The following is a 21,398-nucleotide window of genomic DNA, read 5'->3' as shown; positions in this document are numbered from 1 at the left end:
CCGCAACGAGAAGCCCGCGCACCGCAACGAACAGTAGCCCCCACTAGCCGCAACTAGAGAAAGCCTGCACGCAGCAACGAAGACCCAATAGGGCCAAAAATTAATGAATGAATTAATTAATTTAAAAAAACAAGAAAAAGAAACACATGGTGGTCACAGGCCAGACACTCAAGCCCATTAAGACTTGAGATTTAATCATAAGATCAGAGAACATTCCCCTCCCACACACTTTTCCACCACACCAACAGGGCTCCAGTATAACGGTGGATTGCTGCTAAAAGAGGTACCAGACACAGGTCCTCTCTGAGGAGAAGTACTTAGGGAAGCCCAAAGTCAAAGAGGGGAAACAAAAACAAGAACCCTAGGACAATTTGAAACCTCTGGCACCAAGAGCTAACATTAAACATTAAACACAGCCTAACTCCTAGCCAGATTAACATACCTGCTCACACTAGAAGATCATTTATCTCAGTCCCTATTACCCAACACAGTACGTCCAGCTTTCAACCAAAAATTAAAAGGCATGCTAAAAGGCAGATCAAGATCTGTGATCAAGCAAGAAATCAGAGATCTCGGGCAAGCATCAGAATGAGACTCATATATAACATAGATATTAGAATTCTCAGAGAGGGAATTTTAAATAGCTACCATTAGTATGTCATGGGCTATAATGAAAAAGACAACATGCATGAAGAGATGGGTATTGTAAGCAGAGAGACAGAAATTCTAAGAAAAAATCAAAAGTAAATGCTAGAAGTCAAAAACACTGTAACAGGGCTTCCCTGGTGGCGCAGTGGTTGGAAGTCTGCCTGCCAATGCAGGGGACACGGGTTCGTGCCCTGGTCCGGGAGGATCCCACATGCCATGGGGTGGCTGGGCCCGTGGGCCATGGCCACTGAGCCTGCGTGTCCAGAGACTGTGCTCCGCAACGGGAGAGGCCACAGCGGTGAGAGGCCCGCGTACCGCAAAAACAAAACAAAACAAACAACAACTACATGAAGAAAGGATGCTTATTGGAGAAGAAATAAATGAAGGTAAAATCAAACCTTTGTGGCTTTTTAAAATTCTTAATTGATCTGAAAGGTAACTGTTTAAAGTAATAGTAACAATGTATTGGGTGATTACAGCACATAGATGAGTGAAATAAGCGACAGCAACATCATAAGGAGTGGGATGGGAGAAGTGGGAACACTGCTATAAGATACCTACATTACACAGGAATACTGCTATTTGAAGGTGGACTTAGATTAGTAAAAATGTAAATTGTAAACCTAGGCAACCATTAACATTTTTTAAAAAGAGATATAATTGAAAGTACATTGGAAGAGGTACTAGGAACCCAAGGCTATAGGCCTCATTCAGGGCCCATTTCCTCACCTGTGAAATGGTAAGGTTAGAATAGATCCTCTCTGATTCCCTTCCTGCTCTGAAATTCTTTAACTAAAATCATTAAAATAAAACAAAAAAAAAATAAAAAGCCTATCTTCTGCCTTTATATCTACAAGGAGGAGCCTTTTGAAAGGTATAAAAATAATCAATTCCCTAATCTATTACCGCAGTAAGTGTAAGTTTGGGTTTCCATAGTTCCATACTGTGAGGTGCCTTTAGCAGGCTTATCTAGTAAGTATAATAAAATATTGGATTTGCTCACCTGGTTCAGCACTTCTCAATGCATTGTGTGTGAGTAAAGAACACACAAGGCTGAAGGAAAGGCCATTTCACACTATTGATTTCACTGCCAGAGACAGCACAAGACATATGCCTTTCAATCCAAAAAAGAAAGAAACCGAGCTGTTCCTTGACTAAACAGAACTCATAATTAGTTTGTGATTACCTCCTAAACTGTCAATAGACTTTCCTTTCCTGGCTGGTGTCAATATGCTTCTGAGCTCAGAGTATACATTTATGAGCTACAACTTCGCTGTCAATCAAAAAGTTTTGCTCTTCTAGATTATTGCTTAAGTTGCAATGTTCATTAAAAAGGAAAGAAAAAGAAGTCACTTTAGGGCCAGCCCAGAGAGCACTGTGGAAATGACCTGCCTCTTCTGAAATGAGATACTGATCTTGCCTCAGGCTAAAGCTATTGAGAAAACAAACAGCTCACTGGCAGATCTACTCACAGCTCATCTCCAGACTTAACCTGCTTTAACCCCTTTCAGTAAAAAACCCCAACAAGCAGACTTCTAGTCATAAGGCTAATTTCCAGCTTTAAAACATCATCCTAGTGGCAGACAGATATAAATGCTTTAAGCCTCACTGGACTCATAACCTGTTCTAGCAGTTACTTGCATTCTATTTTTGCCCTACAGGGAAATTAAAGTGGCATGAAAATCAATGTTTCACCTTGAAGGAAAAAAGGGCTAGATGACCAGACATCAATACATTTCTTCTTGGATTAGACGGTTCTTCAAAGCACACTTGGCTAAATAACTTTCAACAGGCCCAAATGAGTTGGATGCAGGCATTAACTGGAACAAGGAACAAATCTTGCTTGTTAAAGATCTTTGGCTAACTGGCGACGCTCTACTTGTTACAGTAAGAAAGGATTCAAGAGAAAATGTAGTCAATGACTCTCAGTTCTGAATTTTATCCAAGTGCTTCAGACCATAAGAGTCTCCTAGGCCAGGAGTTCAACTGGCCAGAAGCAAAATCAGAGAAATTCAGACCAATAGCTACAGCTCTTTTCCAGGGTATTAGGGTATTCACCTCAAGGGCTCAAAAGCTCAACTTCAGACAACTGCACGGGGCTGTCATGGGACATGAGGTTCTGCATACTAACCTGGATGTGTTTGGGACAAAATGGTTTCTTCTTAAGAGGAAAAAGGTAACTTTGAACTGCCGTTTCCGATGTCACAGTCCTATGGAAGTACCAAGATCAGAGATTCACATTTAAGGAATGATTACTTTCTTTTCTCTCCCCATTTTGCCAGCTGATCCTAAACCACACTAAAAGAAAATGTTCTAAAGTGTGGCATGTATTCTGCCTTTTAAGTTCAGACCAAAAATGATAACGTATTTGTGAAGTGTTAAAAAAAAAAACTATTTGTTGCATATTTGCCTCTTTGCCAAGCGTTTACAAATCCAAAAACAACAAAGAGAAAGGCAGTTGTTTGCCTTCATTTCTTCATTTTTAGGTGGCATGTGAGTCCAGGTTACATAGGTGTTCACAAAGATCTGCATATTTTTTAAAAACACAAGCGGGCAGGGGAGATAGAGAGAGGGAAAGAGACAGAGAGGACTCTTGCCTGAGGTGTGCCATAACAATAATGGAGTTTATGAGATTTAGGACAGTTGATGAAATGCGCACCAGGATCAATCTACCTTTCCATACCTTGGTCATTGACTTATCTAGGTTAAAATAAAATTGCTGAACTTGCTGTAAATGAAAAGGCAAGCTAGTAGAGGTTAAGAGTTCTATGGCCAAAACAACAAAACAAACAAAAATACCACTGGAAATTTCTAGTACTGTAAGGTCTTTGAAAAATTATAGAGAGGTCTGGTGAGCACCACCTTATCCACTGTAGCATCACCAACAGAGAGACAACCTGACATTCTGTGCATCCTGTGACACCATGCAAGTATATTACCGATGGAGTCTTGTTGCCAAAAATGTTAACCTGAATCCAGTTACAAGGAAACAATTAGAACACTGCTGAGTAATGGAGATTCTACAAGACAGCTACCTTGGATTCTTCAAAAAAGCGCCAATGACATGAGAAAAGGACTATTCTAGAGTTAAAAACTAAACCACCAAATGCGATATATAAATGTTCAGTAGATTCCAGACCATAAAACAAAACGGGCATGATATAAAATACATCTTTGAGGGCATTTGGAAAATTGGAATACAAACTATTAGATATTATTGCATTAATTTTCGTCAGTATATAGTGGTATATTAGTGGATATGTAGAGAAATGGCAGTCTTAGAGGCATGGAAAGAGTAAATGTGGCAAAATGGAACGATTTGGTGATGAAGGGTACACTGGTGTTCGTTATACTGTTTTTTTTTTTGAATTTTTGAATTTTATTTTATTTTTTAATACAGCAGCTACTTATTAGTCATCCATTTTATACACATCAGTGTATACATGTCAATACCAATCGCCCAATTCAGCACACCACCCTCCCCCCCACCAATGCTTTCTCCCCTTGGTGTCCATACGTTTGTTCTCTATTCCTGTGTCTCAATTTCTGCCTGGCAAACCTGTTCATCTGTACCATTTTTCTAGGTTCCACACATATGCGTTAATATACGATATTTGTTTTTCTCACTCTGACTAACTTCACTCTGTGTGACAGTCTCTAGAAGCATCCACATTTCTACAAATGACTCAATTTCGTTCCTTTTTATGGCTGAGTAATATGCCATTCTATATGTGTACCACAACTTCTTTATCCATTCGTCTGTCAATGGGCATTTAGGTTGTTTCCATAACCTGGCTATTGTAAATAGTGCTGCAATGAACACTGGGGTGCATGTGTCTTTTTGAATTGTGGTTTTCTCTGGGTATATGCCCAGTAGTGGGATTGCTGGATCATATGGTAATTCTATTTTTAGTTTTTCAAGGAACTTCAATACTGTTCTCCATAGTGGCTGTATCAAATTACATTCCCACCAATAGCGCAAGAGGGTTCCCTTTTCTCCACACTCTATCCAGTATTTGTTGTTTGTAGATTTTCTGATGAAGCCCATTCTAACTGGTGTGGGGTGAAATCTCATTGTAGTTTCGCTTTGCATTTCTCTAATAATTAGCAATATTGAGCAGCTTTTCATGTGCTTTTTGGCCATCTGTATGTCTTCTTTGGAGAAATGTCTATTTAGGTCTCTGCCAATTTTTGGATTGGGTTGTTTGTTTTTTTAATATTGAGCTGCATGAGCTGTTTATATATTTTGAAGATTAATCCTTTGTCCGTTGATTTGTTTGCAAATATTTTCTCCCATTCTGAGGGTTGTCTTTTTGTCTTGTTTATGGTTTCCTTTGCTGTGCAAAAGCTTTTAAGTTTCATGAGGTCCCATTAGTTTACTTTGTTTTTATTTCCATTACTCTAGGAGGTGGATCAAAAAAGATCTTGCTGTGATTTATGTCAAAGAGTTTTCTTCCTATGTTTCCCTCTAAGAGTTTTATAGTGTCCGGTCTTACATTTAGGTCTACAATGCATTTTGAGTTTATTTTTGTGTATGGTGTTAGGGAGTGTTCTTTCATTCTTTTACATGTAGCTGTCCAGTTTTCCAGGCACCACTTATTGAAGAGACTGTCTTTTCTCCATTGTATATCCTTGCCTCCTTTGTCATAGATTAGTTGACCATAGGTGTGTGGGTTTATCTCTGGGCTTTTCATCCTGTTCCATTGATCTCTATTTCTGTTTTTGTGCCAGTACCGTATTGTTTTGATTACTGTAGGTTTTTAGTATAGTCTGAAGTCAGGGAGTCTGATTCCTCCAGCTCCATTTTTTTCCCTCAAGATTGCGTTGCCTATTTGGGGTCTTCCATGTCTCCATACAAATTTTAAGATTTTTTATCCTAGTTCTGTAAAACATGCCATTGGTAATTTGATAGGGATTGTAATGAATCTGTAGATTGCTTTGGGTAGTACAGTCATTTTCACAATACTGATTCTTCCAATCCAAGAACATGGTATATCTCTCCATCTGTTGGTATCATCTTTAATTTCTTTCATCAGTGTCTTACAGTTTTTGGCATACAGGTTTTTGTCTCCCTAGGTAGGTTTATTCCTAGGTATTTTACTCTTTTTGTTGCAGTGGTAAACAGGTGTGTTTCCTTACTTTCTCTTTCAGATTTTTCATCATTAGTGTATAGGAATGCAAGAGACTTCTGTGCATTAATTTTGTATCCTACTATGTTACCAAATTCATTGATTAGCTCTAGTAGCTTTCTGGTGGCATCTTTAGGATCCTCTATGCATAGTATCATGTCATCTGCAAACAGTGACAGTTTTACTTCTTCTTTTCCAATTTGTGTTTCTTTTATTTCTTTTTCTTCTCTGATTGCTGTGGCTAGGACTTCCAAAACTATGTTGAATAATATTGGTGACAGTGGATGTCCTTGTTTTGTTCCTGATCTTAGAGGAAATGCTTTCAGTTTTTCACCATTGAGAATGATGTTTGCTGTGGGTTTGTCATATATTGCCTTTATTATGTTGAGGTAGGTTCCCTCTATGCCCACTTTCTGGAGATTTTTTTATCATAAATGGGTGTTGAATTTTGTCAAAAGCTTTTCCTGCATCTATTGAGATGATCATATGGTTTTTCTTCTTCAATTTGTTAATATGGTGTATCACACTGATTGATTTGCATATATTGAAGAATCCTTGCATCCCTGGGATAAATCCCACTTGATCATGGTGTATGATCCTTTTAATCTCTTGTTGGATTATGTTTGCTAGTATTTTGTTGAGGATTTTTGCATCTATATTCATCAATGATATTGGTCTGTAATTTTCTTTTTCTGTAGTATCTTTGTCTGGTTTTGGTATCAGGGTGGTGGTGACCTCATAGAATGAGTTTGGGAGTGTTCATTCCTCTGCAAGTTTTTGGAAGAGTTTGAGCAGGATGGCTGTTAGCTCTCCTCTAAATGTTTGACAGAATTCACCTGTGAAGCCATCTGGTCCTGGACTTTTGTTTGTTGGGAGTTTTTTACTCACAGTTTCAATTTCAGTACTTGTGACTGGTCTGTTCATGTTTTCTACTTCTTTCTGGTTCAGTCTTGGAAGATTATACCTTTCTAAGAATTTGTCCATTTCTTCCAGTTTGTCCATTTTATTGGCATAGAGTTGCTTGTAGTAGTCTCTTAGGATGCTTTGTATTTCTGTGGTGTCTGTTGTAACTTCTCCTAATTAATTTCTGACTTTATTAATTTGAGTCCTCTCCCTCTTTTTCTTGATGAGTCTGGCTAATGGTTTTTCAATTTTGTTTATCTTCTCAAAGAACCAGCTTTTAGTTTTATTGATCTCTGCTATTGTTTCCTTTGTTTCTATTTCATTTATTTCTGCTCTGATCTTCATGATTTCTTTCGTCCTGCTAACTCTGGGTTTTGTTTGTTCTTCTTTCTCTAGTTCCTTTAGGTGTAAAGTTAGATTGTTTGAGATTTTTCTTGTTTCTTGAGGTAGGCTTGTATAGCTATAAACTTCCCTCTTAGAACTGTTTTGCTGCATCCCATAGGTTTTGGATCGTCATGTCTCCATTGTCATTTGTTTCTAGGTATTTTTTGATTTCCTCTTTGATTTCTTCAGTGATCTCTTGGTTACTTAGTAACATATTGTTTAGCCTCCATGTGTTTGTGTTTTATACGTTTTTTCCCTGTAATGGATTTCTAATCTCATAGCATTGTGCTCAGAAAAGATGTTTCATATGATTTCAATTTTCTTAAATTTACTGAGGCTTGATTTGTGACCCAAGATGTGATCTATCCTGGAGAATGTTCCGTGCACACTTGAAAAGAAAGTGTAATCTGCCGTTTTTGGATGGAATGTCATAAATATCAATTAAATCTATCTGGTCTATTGTGTCATTTAAAGCTTGTGTTTCCTTATTTTTTGTTTGGATGATCTGTACATTAGTGAAAGTGAGGTGTTAAACTCTCCCCCACTATTATTGTGTTACTGTCGATTTCCTCTTTTATAGCTATTAGCAGTTGCCTTATGTATTGAGGTGCTCCTATATTGGGTGATATGTATTTATAATTGTTATATCTTCTTCTTGGATTGATCCCTTGATCATTATGTAGTGTCCTTCCTTGTCTCCTGTAACATTCTTTATTTTAAAGTCTATTTTATCTGATATGAGTATGGCTACTCCAGCTTTCTTTTGATTTCCATTTGCATGGAATATCTTTTTCCATCCCCTCACTTTCAGTCTGTATGTGTCCCTAGGTCTGAAGTGGGTATCTTGTAGACAGCATAAATATAGGTCTTGTTTTTTTATCCATTCAGCAAGCCTGTGTCTTTTGCTTGGAGCATTTAATCCATTCATGTTCAAGGTAATTATTGATATGTATGTTCCTATTACCATATTCTTAATTTTTTTGCGCTTGTTTTTGTAGGTCCTTTTCTTCTCTTGTGTTTCCCACTTAGAGAAGTTCCTTTAGCATTTGTTGTAGAGCTGGTTTGGTGGTGCTGAATTCTCTTAGCTTTTGCTTGTCCGTAAAGCTTTTGATTTCTCCATTGAATCTGAATGAGATCCTTGCTGGGTAATCTTGGTTGTAGGTTCTTCCCTTTCATCACTTTAAGTATATCATGCCACTCCCGTCTGGCTTGTAGAGTTTCTGCTGAGAAATCAGCTGTTAACCTTATGGGAGTTCCCTTGCATGCTATTTGTCGTTTTTCCCTTGCTGCTTTCAATAATTTTTCTTTGTCTTTAATTTTTGCCACTTTGATTACTATGTGTCTCGGTGTGTTTTTCCTTGGGTTTATCCTGTATGGGACTCTCTGTGCTCCTGGGACTTGCGTGGCTATTTCCTTTCCCACGTTAGGGAAGTTTTTGACTATAATCTCTTCAAATATTTTCTCTGGTCCTCTCTCTCTCTCTTCTCCTTCTGGGACCCCTATAATGCGAATGTTGTGGTGTTTCATGTTGTCCCAGAGGTCTCTTAGGCTGTCTTCAATTCTTTTCATTCTTTTTTCTTTATTCTGTTCCACGGCAGTGAATTCCACCATTCTGTCTTCCAGGTCACTTATCCGTTCTTCTGCCTTAGTTATTTTGCTATTGATTCCTTCTAGTGTAGTTTTCATTTCAGTTATTGTATTGTTCATCTGTGTTCTTTAATTCTTCTAGATCTTGGTTAAACATTTCTTGCATCTTCTCGATCTTTGCCTCCATTCTTTTTCTGAGGTCCTGGATCATCTTCACTATCATTATTCTGAATTCTTTTTCTGGAAGGTTGCCTATCTCCACTTCATTTAGTTGTTTTTCCTGGGGTTTTATTTTGTTCCTTCATCTGGTACATAGCCCTCTGGCCTTTTCATCTTGTCTAACTCTCTGTGAATGTGGTTTTTGTTCCACAGGCTGCAGGACTGTAGTTCTTCTTGCTTCTGCTGTCTGCCTCTGGTAGATGAGGCTATCTAAGAGGCTTGTGCAAGTTTCCTGATGGGAGGGACTGGTGGTGGGTAGAGCTGGCTGTTGTTCTGGTGGGCAGAGCTCAGTAAAACTTTAATCTGCTTGTCCGCTGATGAGTGGGGCTGGGTTCCCTCCCTGTTGGTTGTTTGGCCTGAGGCGACCCAACGCTGGAGCCTTCCCCCGGCTCTTTGGTGGTGATAATGGCAGACTCTTGGAGGGCTCACACCAAGGAGTACTTCCCACAACTTCTGCTGTCAGTGTCCTTGTCCTCACTTTGAGACACAGCCACCCCCCCGCCTTGGCAGGAGACCCTCCAACACTAGCAGGTAGGTCTGGTTCAGTCTCCTATGGGGTCGCTGCTCCTTCCCCTGGGTCCCGATGCACACACTACTTTGTGTGTGCCCTCCAAGAGTGGAGTCTCTGTTTCCCCCAGTCCTGTCGAAGTCCTATAATCAAATCCCGCTAGACTTCAAAGTCTGATTCTCTAGGAATCCCTCCTCCCGTTGCCAGACCCCCAGTTTGGGAAGTCTGACATAGGGCTCAGAACCTTCACACCAGTGGGTGGACCTCTGTGGTATAAGCATTCTCCAGTTTGTGAGTCACCCAGACAGCAGTTATGGGATTTGATTTTATTGTGATTACGCCCCTCCTACCGTCTCATTGTGGCTTCTCCTTTGTCTTTGGATGTGGGGTATCATTTTTGGTGAGTTCCAGTGTCTTCCTGTCGATGTCTGTTCAGCAGTTAGTTGTGATTCTGGTGTTCTCGCAAGAGGAAATGATAGCACGTCCTTATATAGTATTCTTTCAATGCCCCTATAGTTTAAACTTTTTTTCCCTGAAGTTGGAGGAAGGAGATACAATATTTTGTGACATGCATCTCTTGTCTTCCTTTCATCAGCTCTCCAACAACTTTTAAATTGCTACTCACTTGGGATTTATAAGGAACGTAGAAACAGAACAGAAGAATATTCCTCTCAGTAGGTGAGCCTTATGTTTTAATTAATGGAATTAGAAACTGGTTGAAAGGTACAGAATTCTAACATTTTCAAAATCTCACTGATGAGTTTATGTCAGAGTAATTTCAAATAGCTCTGAGTCTGGGTACTTTTAAATAACCTTACCAAACTATGCCATTTGAGATCAGTTTTTAAAGGGAGATAAAATTATACAGTGCCAACATCATTCTCTTTTGTGAAAGATCTCCTTCCCCTGCATGCCTGCTGCTCCTGAACACACACTTCCATTAGAACCACTATTTTCGTATATCATACTGGCAAGTGTGTTCCCACTGAATTGTAAAACTTCACAAGGTAAGTACCATGTTCTAACCCCAGAATTTAGCATAGAACTATGGCATAAAACAGGAACTCGACAAACATTAGTTGAATAAAGGAATAGGTAAAATAAAGATATAAGGTGAAGATTTTTCAAGGGAAGCTAAAAACATGAATATTTTAACATCTAATGATGTTGCTTCTGTAACATGACTGGTAGGGGAAAGAGGAAGGAGGGACCACATATAATAACAACTTTAAAATGTTAACTGTTCATCACATGGGCCTTTGTCAGAGGGTTAGGAGAAGTCTCTGGAGTATAAAATAAATAGAAAAGGAGCACATGTAGGGAATGCAAATGATCATAACCTTGTATTAGGAAGCACAGTTCAACCAGAGGGCTGGCTGAGTTGTTTGTCCAAAACTTAATACATTTGCTATAAGGCTGAATTAATGAACAGAATTCTATAAATCAATAATTACATTTTATATCTTAATCGAGCACTTAAAAATTCAGTAATTTCTCTTTTTCTCTGAGCTATTTACAAAGCCTATTTTAAATTCTGAGCTTTAAAAAATGAACCAAACTTTTCCCCTGAAATGTTTTTTACTTTTTTTGCAAGGTGGCTATTTGAGTAACATTTGCTATAAAACTATAATGAAATCTGTCAGGAATTGGAAAGCTGAGTATTTTACCATAACTGAAAAATGGGAGCATGTATGTGTATTTCTGAAAACACTAATGGAAACAGTGCCTCAAATGAAAATAATAATGGAAATAGTGCCTCAAATGAAAGAGAAATTATTCTTCTTAGGCCAGTCTTGAGGACTGAGGAGTAATGATAAAGAAATAACACTGGGGGAAGGAAGCAAGATGGCGGAATAGAAGGACATGAGATCACCCCTTCTTACAGAAACACCAAAAGTACATCTAACTGCTGAAAAACCACCAAGAAAAAAACGCTGAAACCTGCCAAAAAAGATACCCTACATCTGAAGACAAAGAAGAAGCTACAACAAGACAGTAGGAGGGGCAGAATTGCAATAAAATCAAATCCCATACACACCAGGAGGGGAACCCACAAATTGGAAACTAATTATATCACAGAAGTTCTCCCACAGGAGTGAAAGTTCTGAGCCCTATGTGGGGCTACCAAGCCTAGGGGTGTGGCAATAGAGGGAGGAGACCCCAGAGAGTCTGGGTATGAAGGCCAGTGGTTTGACTGCAGGAATTCCACAGGACTGGGGGAAACAGAAACTCCTTTCTTGGAGGGTACACACAGGGTCTGGGCGCACCAGAACCCAGGGATAAAAAGCGGTGACCTCGTAAGTGACTGGGTCAGACTTACCTGTTAGTGTTGGAGGGTCCCCTGCGAAGGCGGGGGGGGGAGGGGGCGGCTGTGGCTCACCGTGGGGACAGGGACACTGGCGGTAGCGGCTCTAGCAACTGTTCATTGGCGTGGGTCCTCTAGGATGCTGCCATCTTCTCACCAAGACCTGGCCCCACCCAACAGCCTGTAGGCACCAGTGCTGGGACGTCTCAGGCCAAACAACCAATAGGGCGGGAACACAGCCCCACCCATCAGCAGAGAGGCTGTTCAAAGTCTTCCTGAAAAAATAGCTGCCCCATAATAAACACACCCACAGACACTGTCCTGCCCACCAGTGGGATAAAACCCAGCTCCACCCATCAGTGGGTGGGTACCAGTCCCTCCCACCAGCAAACCTGCACAAGCCTCTTAGCCAGCCTCATCCACCAGCGGGCAAACAGCAGAAGATAGAAAAACTACAAGCCTGCAAAACGGAAACCACAATCATAGAAAGTTACACAAAATGAGATGGCAGAGAAATATGGTGCATATGAAGGAACACGACAAAAACCCAGAAGAACTAAGTGAAGTGGAGACAGGCAATCTACCTGAAAAAGAATTCAGAGTAATGAGAGTAAAGATGATCCAAGATCTTGGAAAAAGAATGGAGGCACAGATTGAGAAGATACAAGAAATGTTTAACAAAGACCTAGAAGAACAAGAACAAACAAACAAAGATGAACAATACAATAACTGAAATGAAAAATATACTAGAAGAAATCAATAGCAAAATAACTGAGGCAGAAAAACGGATAAGTGACCTGGAAGACAGAATGGTGGAAATCACTGCTATGGAACAGAATAAAGAAAAAAGAATGAAAAAAATGAGGACAGTTTAAGAGATCTCTGGGACAATATGAAATGCACAAACATTCGCATTATAGGGGTCCCAGAAGGGAAAGCGAGAGAGAGAGAATGGGCCTGAGAAAGTATTTTAAGAGATAATAGCTGAAAACTTTCCTAACATGGGAAAGGAAACAGTCATCCAAGTCCAGGAAGTGCAGAGTCCCAGGCAGGATGAATGCAAGGAGGAACGTGCCAAGACACATAGTAATCAAATTGACAAAACTTAAAGACAAAGAAAAAATATTAAAAGCAACAAGGGAAGAGCAACAAATAACATACAAGAGAACCGCATGAGGTTATCAGCTGATTTTTCAGCAGAAACTCTGCAGGCCAGAAGGAAGTGGCACAATATATTTAAAGTGATTAAAGGGAAGAACCTACAGCCAAGAATACTTTACCCAGCAAGGTTCTCATTCAGATTCGACCAAGAAATCAAAAGCTTTACAGACAAGCAAAAGCTAAGAGAATTCAGCACCACCAGACCAGCTTTTCAAAAAATGCTAAAGGAAGTCCTCTAGGTGGAAAAGGCCACAACTAGAAACAAGATAATTATGAATGGAAAAGCTCACCAGTAAACACAAACATATATAGTAAAGGTAAGAAATCATCTGTACACAAATATAAAATCAAAACCAGCAATTACGAGGAGAGCAAAAATGTAGGATATTGGAAACTCATTTGAAATTAAAAGACCAGCAACTTAAACCAATCTTGTTTATATATAGACTGCTACATCGAAACCTCCTATTATCCACAAAACAAAAACCTACAATAGATACACACACAAAAAAGAAAAAAGAATCCAAACACAACACTAAAGTTAGTCATCAAATCACAAGAGAAGAGAACAAAAGAGAAGAAAAAACACCTACAAAAACAAATCCAAAACAATTAACAAAATGGCAATAAGAACATCCATATCGATAATTACCTTAAATGTAAACAGATTACATGCTCCAACCAAAAGACACAGACAGGCTAAATGGATACAACAACAAGACCCATATATATGCTGTCTACAAGAGACCCACTTCAGACCAAGGGACACATACAGACTGAAAGTGAGAGGCTGGAAAAAAGGTATTCCATGCAAATGGAAATCAAAGATAGCTGGAGTAGTAATACTCATATGAAATAAAATAGACTTTAAAATAAAGACTGTTACAAGACACCAACAAGAACACTACATAATGATCAAGGGATCCATCCAAGAGGAAGATATAACAATTGTAACAATTGCACCCAACACACGAGCACCTCAATATATAAGGCAAATGCAAACAGCCATAACAGGAGAAATCAACAGTAACACAATAATAGTGGGGGACTTTAAGATCCTACTTACATCAATGCACAGATCATCCAGACAGAAAATCAATAAGGATACACAGGCCTTAAATGACATATTAGACCAGATGGACTTAATTGATACTTATAGAGCATTCCATCCAAAAGCAGCAGAATACACATTCTTCTCAAGTGTACATGGAACATTCTCCAGGACTGATCACATGCTGGGCCACAAATCAAGCCTCAGTAAATTTAAGACAACTGAAATCATATTAAGCATCTTTTCCAACCCCAACACTGTGACATTAAAAATCAACTAACAGAAAAAAACTGTAAAAAACACCCACACATGAAGGCTAAACAATATGCTACTAAATAACCAATGGATCACTCATGAAATCAAAAAAGCACTTAGAGACAAATGAAAATGAAAGCACGACAATCCAAAACCTATGGGACCCAGCAAAAGCAGTTCTAAGAGGGAAGTTTATAGCAATACAATCTTATCTCAGGAAACAAGAAAAATCTCAAATAAACAACCTAAGCTTACACCTAAAGCAACTAGAGAAAGAAGAATAAACAAAACCCAAAGTTAGTAGAAGGAAAGAAATCATAAATATCAGAGCAGAAATAAATGAAATGGAGACAAAAAAAAACAATAGAAAAGATCCACAAAACTAAAAGCTGGTTCTTTGAAAAGATAAACAAAATTGACAAACCTTTAGCCAGACTCATCAAGAGGGAGATGGCTCAAATCAATAAAATTAGAAACGAAAAGGTGAAGTCACAATGGACACCACAGAATAAGAGACTACTACATGCAACTATATGCCAATAAAATGGACAACCTAGAAGAAATGGACAAATTCTTAGAAAGCTGCAATATCTCAAGACTGAACCAAGAAGACATAGAAAATATGAACAGACCAATCACAAGTACTGAAATTGAAACTGTGATTTAAAAACTCCCAACAAACAAAAGCCGAGGACCAGATGGCTTCACAGGCGCATTCTATCAAATATTTAGAGAAGAGTTAACACGTATCCTTCAGAAACTGTTCCAGAAAATTGCAGAAGGAACACCCTCAAACTCATTCCATGAGGCCACCATCATGCTGATAACAAAACCAAAGATACCATAAAAAAAGAAAATTACAGGCCAATATCACTGATGAATATAGATGCAAAATCCTCAACAAAATACTAGCAATATGAATCCAACAGTACATTAAAAGGATCATACACTATGATCAAGTGGGATTTATCCCAGGGATGCAAGGATTTTTCAATATCTGCAAATCAATCAGTGCAATACACCACATCAAAAAATTAAAGAATAAAAAACATGATCATCTCAATAGATGCAGAAAAAGCTTTTGACAAAATTCAGCACCCATTTATGGTAAAAAACTGAAAGCATTTCCTCTAATATCAGGAACAAGAGAAGGATGTTGACTCTCACCACTATTATTCAACATAGTTTTGGAAGTCCTAGCCATGGCAATCAGAGAAGAAAAAGAAATAAAGGAAATCCAAATTGGAAAAGAAGTAGTAAAACTCACTGTTTGCAGATGACATGATACTATACATAGAAAAATCCTAAAGATGCTACCAGAAAACTACTAGAGCTCATCAATGAATTCAGTAAAGTTGCAGGACACAAAATTAATACACAGAAATCTGTTGCATTTCTATACAGTAACAAAAAAAGATCAGAAAGAGAAATTAAAGAAACAATTCCATTTACCATCGCATCAAAAAAATAAAATATCTAGGAATAGGGCTTCCCTGGTGGCGCAGTGGTTGAGAGTCCGCCTGCTGATGCAGGGGACACGGGTTCATGCCCCGGTCCGGGAAGATCCCACATGCCGCGGAGCAGCTGCGCCCGTGAGCTATGGCCACTGAGCCTGTGCGTCCGGAGCCTGTTGCTCCGCAACGGGAGAGGCCACAACAGTGAGAGGCCCGTGTACCGCAAAAAAAAAAAAAAAAAAAAAAAAAAAAAAAATCTAGGAATAAACTTACCTAAGGAGGCAAAAGATCTGTACTCTGAAAACTTTAAGACCCTGGTGAAAGAAATAAAAAATGACAAAAACTGATGGAAAGATATACCATGTTCTTGGACTGGAAGAATCAATATTGTCAAAATGAGTATACTACACAGGCAATCTACAGCTTCAATGAAATTCCTATCAAATTACCAATGGAGGGCTTCCCTGGTGGCACAGTGGTTGAGAATCTGCCTGCTAATGCAGGGGACACAGGTTCGAGCCCTGGTCTGGGAGGATCCCACATGCCACGGAGCAACTAGGCCCGTGAGCCACAACTACTGAGCCTGCGCGTCTGGAGCTTGTGCTCCGCAACAAGAGAGGCCACGGCAGTGAGAGGCCCACGCACCGCGATGAAGAGTGGCCCCCACTTGCCACAACTAGAGAAAGCCCTCGCACAGAAACGAAGACCCAACACAGCAAAAATAAATCAATTAATTAATAAACTCCTATCCCCAACATCTTCTTTTTAAAAAAAAAAATTACCAATGGAATTTTTCACACAACTAGAACAAAACAATATTAAAATTTGTATGGAGACACAGAAGACCTCAAATGGCTAAAGCAATCTTGAAAAAGAAAAACAGATCTGGAAGAATCAGGCTCCCTGACTTCACACTATACTACAAAGCTACAGTCAACAAAACAATATGATACTGGTACAAAAATAGAAATATAGATCAATGGAACAGGATAGAAAGCCCAGAAATAAACCCACGCACCTATGGTCAATTAGTCTACAACAAAGGAGGCAAGACTATACAATGGAGAAAAGACAGTCTCTTCAATAAATGGAGCTGGGAAAACTGAACAGCTACATGCAAAAAATAAAATTAGAACAATCTTTAACACCATACACAAAAATAAACTCAAAATGGACTAAAGACCTAAATGTAAGGCCGGACACTATAAAACGCTTAGAGGAAAACATAGGCAGAACACCCTTTGACATAAATCACAGCAAGATCCATTTTGACCCACCTCCTAGAGTAATGAAAACAAAAACAAATGAGACCTAATTAAACTTAAAAGCTTTTGCACAGCAAAGGAAACCATAAACAAGACGAAAAGACAATCCTCAGAATGGGAGAAAATATTTGCAAATGAATCAACTGACAAGGGATTAATCTCCAAAATGTACAAACAACTCATGCAGGTCAATATCAAAAGACAAACAACACAATCAAAAAGTGGGCACAAGACCTAAATAGACTCTTCTCCAAAGAAGACATACAGGTGGCCAACAGGCACATGAAAAGATGCTCAACTTCACCATTAAAGAAATGCAAATCAAAACTATGATGAGGTATTACCTCACACTGGTCAGAATGGCCATCATCAAAAAATCTACACACAATGAATGCTGGAGAGGGTGTGGAGAAAGGGGAACCCTCCTACACTGTTGGTGGGAATGTAAATTGATACAGCCACTAGGGAGAACAGTATGGAGGTGCCTTAAGAAACTAAAAATAGAGCTATCATATGATCCAGCAATCCCACTACTGGGCAAATATCCTGAGAAAAACATGGTTTGAAAGGATACATGCATCCCAATGTTCATTGCAGCACTATTTACATGGAAGCAACTTAAATGTCCATCAACAGATGAATGGATAAAGAAGATGTGGTACATAAATACAATGGAATATTACTCAGCCATTAAAAAGAATGAAATAATGCCACTTGCAGCAACATGGATGGATGTGGAGACTATCAGGTGATAGTCTCCAGTGAAGTAAGTCAGACAAAGACAAATATAATATGGTATTACTTATATGCGGAATCTTAAAAAAAATGATACAAATGAACTCATTTACAAAACAGAAACAGATTCTCAGACTTATAGAACCAACTTATGGTTACCGGGGGTAAGCGTGGAGGGGAAGGGACAGATTGGGAGTTTGGGATTGACATGTACACACTGCTGGAAACAGTTGGAACAGATATTGGAAACAGATAACCAACAAGGACCTTACTGTATAGCACAGGGAACTCTGCTCAATACTCTGTAATAACCTAAATGGGAAAAGAATATGAAAAAGAATAGATACACATATATGTATAACTGAATCACTTTGCTGTACACCTGAAGCTACCACAACATTGTTAATCAACTCTACTCCAATATAAAATAAAAATTTAAAAAAAATGAAATATCATATTAAAGAAGCTTCTGGTCTTTAAATGAAAAGAGAAACTGAAAGGGTAACTAGGATTTGCTACTTGAAGCACTGCCACCTGCTAGGACATAGTTAACACCAGAGTATGAAAGAAAACTTTCCTTTAAAATTCACTGGGCAATTTTTATGAACTCATTTTTTGTAAGGCAGGAAAAATAATCAGGCAAGCAAAGGTGAGGTATCTTTGGAAAATTTAATTTGGACCATATTTTCTTTCTTTTGCTTAAAACATCAAATATTTCCATACACTTTGGGTTCCACAACTTACAAAGGGGCAGTGGGTTTCCTGCAGTTACATACTGTACCCAACTTTCTATAGAAAGATCAGACATTTTCCAACCTTGCTTTTGAGTATTTTCTTAAAAATGCTTTAAAGGTTCCTTACAGTCAATGGCAAGTAAAACAAAGTAAGGCTTTATTTTCTCCTTTTTCCCCATTTTTGGTACTGCATGTTGGAGGAATAAGGAAGGAAGACTTGTCACATCAGTGTCGGTACCCTGGGGATCACTGCTGAGTCCTCCACGTGTATCCATATCATCGAGGCCCTGATGTACCCCTGCACAGAGGAACCTGAGATGGGTAAGTGCTGAACAGCCTGTCACAGCCATTTCGCAGCACAGGGGGTCTGTGGCTGCTGGTTTCTGTCAGTGTTCACAGGGCTCCTGGACTCCAGGGGTAACAAAGGAACTAGGATCAAATCACGACCAGAGGTCTCCCACCTGGCACTGCAGTACCACAGGTTCACATCTGTGGGCCTTACAATGTGCATTTAAAGACTAAATGTAATTACTGAAAATAACACAAGAAAAAAAACCCATTACTAATTCCCATATCAAATTACTAGAATGAAAATAAAAGCATTTGTCTGATAAAACATGTTTTCTATGTCAAATGAAAGCAACTCCCTTGCAAGATAATCTCAGTAATGTATATTTGTCACTATTCATATACTTTTGCCTGGTATACAAATTTCTGTAATTGCATCATCTGAACAGGTTTGTCATTTTTCAAACTTGTAGTCTCATTAACTTAAAAAAGGGATAGATAAGGCAGCCAAATTTAACTAATTTTGGTTGCAGAAAAACATCTCAGACATTAGCCTTCTTCTCAAGTGTTAAGAGCATATGATTAAAAGGTAACAGTTTCTTCTCTTAACAGGAAGCTAAGCAGCTATTGTTGTCAAATCTATCTTTAGTAAACACAGGGCCCTCATAAATATAAAATTAAATTCTTTTGAGGAATAGGTTTGTGATTTTAGGTATGCAGGATTTACATGTATTCGCTGAATTTTGTAGTAAACAAACATGTGGTCTTCCCATCTTTCTTTCAATACACAAGGGATTTCTCCATCGTCTCAGCAGGCTCTCACACACAGATGGCAGGCTGGTCATCTCAGCCACATGTCACGTGCTCTCAGAAGCCCTGCAAAAACTCCTGTAGCTGGGTGACGATCTCGGTGTCCACTGTTTCCATGAGGGACTGGAAGCCTTGCTCTCCCAGCAGCTCCTGCTGGGCCTTGAGCTTCTCGTAGATGAACTGCTGCAGTGACACGGTATGCACAGGGTCCTTCAGGGCCAGCTGCAGGACAGAGAGGAGCCACACTGTGTCAGAGAGGCAAAACAAGTTCCTCTTACATGTGAGTGACTCAATTCTTTGTAATGTCTTTCACAGCAACAAAATTGCTTCTGCCTCCCTTCTTGCAAGGGATTCTAAAGGAGCCTCATTGTGGAAAAGTTTGTCAAAGAAAATTTCACTCAATTAGTCTAACCTCAGCTCCCTAGGGCCTCTAAGCATAGTCATCTGATTAGCCCAATTTCTCAACAATTCATCCATGTAAAGAATCAAAACCTGGTGGAAAGTATCCTAAAAGGAACATAACATACCAAAGAGCACTTAAACACAACTGTCCAGGGTTCCTCATAGGAAGATCAGGTACTTTATTGTGGCAGCTTAGTGAGGCCCTCAGGACTGACAGAGGAAACACTGCCCTATCCTGGATTGCTATGCTACTTATATACATGTATATTCTTCTGGTTAAAAAAGAGAAAGAAAAATAATAAATAAAAATAGATTTTAACAACCCAAACACGTGCTCCTCCTCTTCCATTGGGATATTTGAAAAACAAAAGAAATATAATTAAATAAAAATAACCCATCCATCCACTTCCTAAAGATAACAATCACAACAGAGAACATTCTGGCCTTTTCTGTGCCTGTGGCATGCACATACATACACATAAATATACAATTAGTTCTGTTCTTTGCACTTATACTATCACACAAAAAATTCTACTCTAACACAGTTTAAGAATTCTAAATCAACTTATGTCATAATTTTTTTGTTATAGGCATGTTGAAGTAATCATGGTCTAGATTAAATACAATTTTAACTATAATTTTGCTGAAAAATCTTTCACAAACACTGTTCCATGTTACAATCTATACAGCCTTTCCTATACATTTCAAATTATTTCTTGAGGATATCTACCACTATTTCAGAAGGATTACTAGATTACAGTGCATAGACAATTTTATGACTCCTGATATATATTATCAGGTTGTTTTTCCTACAGTTTGTACCAACTTAAAAGGTATAAGAGTTTTCAGCTTGTGACACTGTTACCACTGGTATTATCAGTATTTAAATTCCTTAAAATCTAAGAATTGAAAAATAACACAACTTTGCTTTCAGCTGTATATTGCTCTCATTATCAACAATGCTGAAAATGTGTAAGGCTTTAAGTAAAGTGCATGAGTTTCTGTGTGAGAAATTCTTCTCTTTCCTTTACTGAGACTCAATTCTATTCTACGTAGATGAAGTAGCTGAGTCAGATATGCAGTTTGAACAATGTAAGTAGATTTTATTTTATTTATTTTATTTTTTAACATCTTTACTGGAGTATAATTACTTTATAATGGTGTGTTAGTTTCTGCTTTATAACAAAGTGAATCAGCTATACGTATACATATATCCCCTAGATTTTAAAATAATGACCACAAATAGAAAATGTAACTGAGAGGTAGAGACATAGGAGGCATGAATGTGAAATTAAACCCCTTATGTGAACATTCCAGAGTTACAGGATAAATCCAAGGCAAGGGTAATTTCAATACTCATTCTCCTGGAAGATGGACAGGAGAAAGAACAGCAAGAAAAACTGCAGACACAAAGCTCTAAATTCACAAGCCTGAAGATATCATTCACAAAATGCATAGAAATTGAAGATGAACATTTAAAAATATCTACTCCCTTAAGCAACATGCAATAATGTTCAATATCATTTTAATTAGTAAGCAATAGACCTCTTACTAAAGAGG

The 21,398-nt window shown here is 38.5% G+C and overlaps 1 protein-coding gene across 6 annotated transcripts in view; it reads right to left on the bottom strand.

Moving 5' to 3' along the window:
- The window catches only part of IPO11 (importin 11), a 249,283-nt gene that overhangs the window by 15,667 nt on the left and 212,218 nt on the right, over positions 1-21,398 (bottom strand). For 2 of the 6 annotated variants that reach the window (XM_019929988.3, XM_033852895.2), the window contains exon 30: positions 18,260-19,658. The exons of 1 other annotated variant lie outside the window; for it this stretch is intronic. In XM_019929988.3, coding sequence (XP_019785547.1) covers positions 19,494-19,658 — 165 coding nt within the window. In that variant the 3' untranslated portion in view covers positions 18,260-19,493. Of the gene's footprint in view, positions 1-2,779; positions 2,859-18,259; positions 19,682-21,398 lie in introns of those variants that run through there. 3 more of the 6 variants (XM_033852894.2, XM_073802149.1, XM_019929990.3) reach the window with 3 other exon arrangements.

Source organism: Tursiops truncatus, chromosome 3 (assembly GCF_011762595.2).
Source record: "Tursiops truncatus isolate mTurTru1 chromosome 3, mTurTru1.mat.Y, whole genome shotgun sequence".
NCBI classification, from domain to species: Eukaryota; Metazoa; Chordata; class Mammalia; order Artiodactyla; family Delphinidae; genus Tursiops; species Tursiops truncatus.
This window is presented reverse-complemented; position numbering and strand designations above follow the sequence as displayed.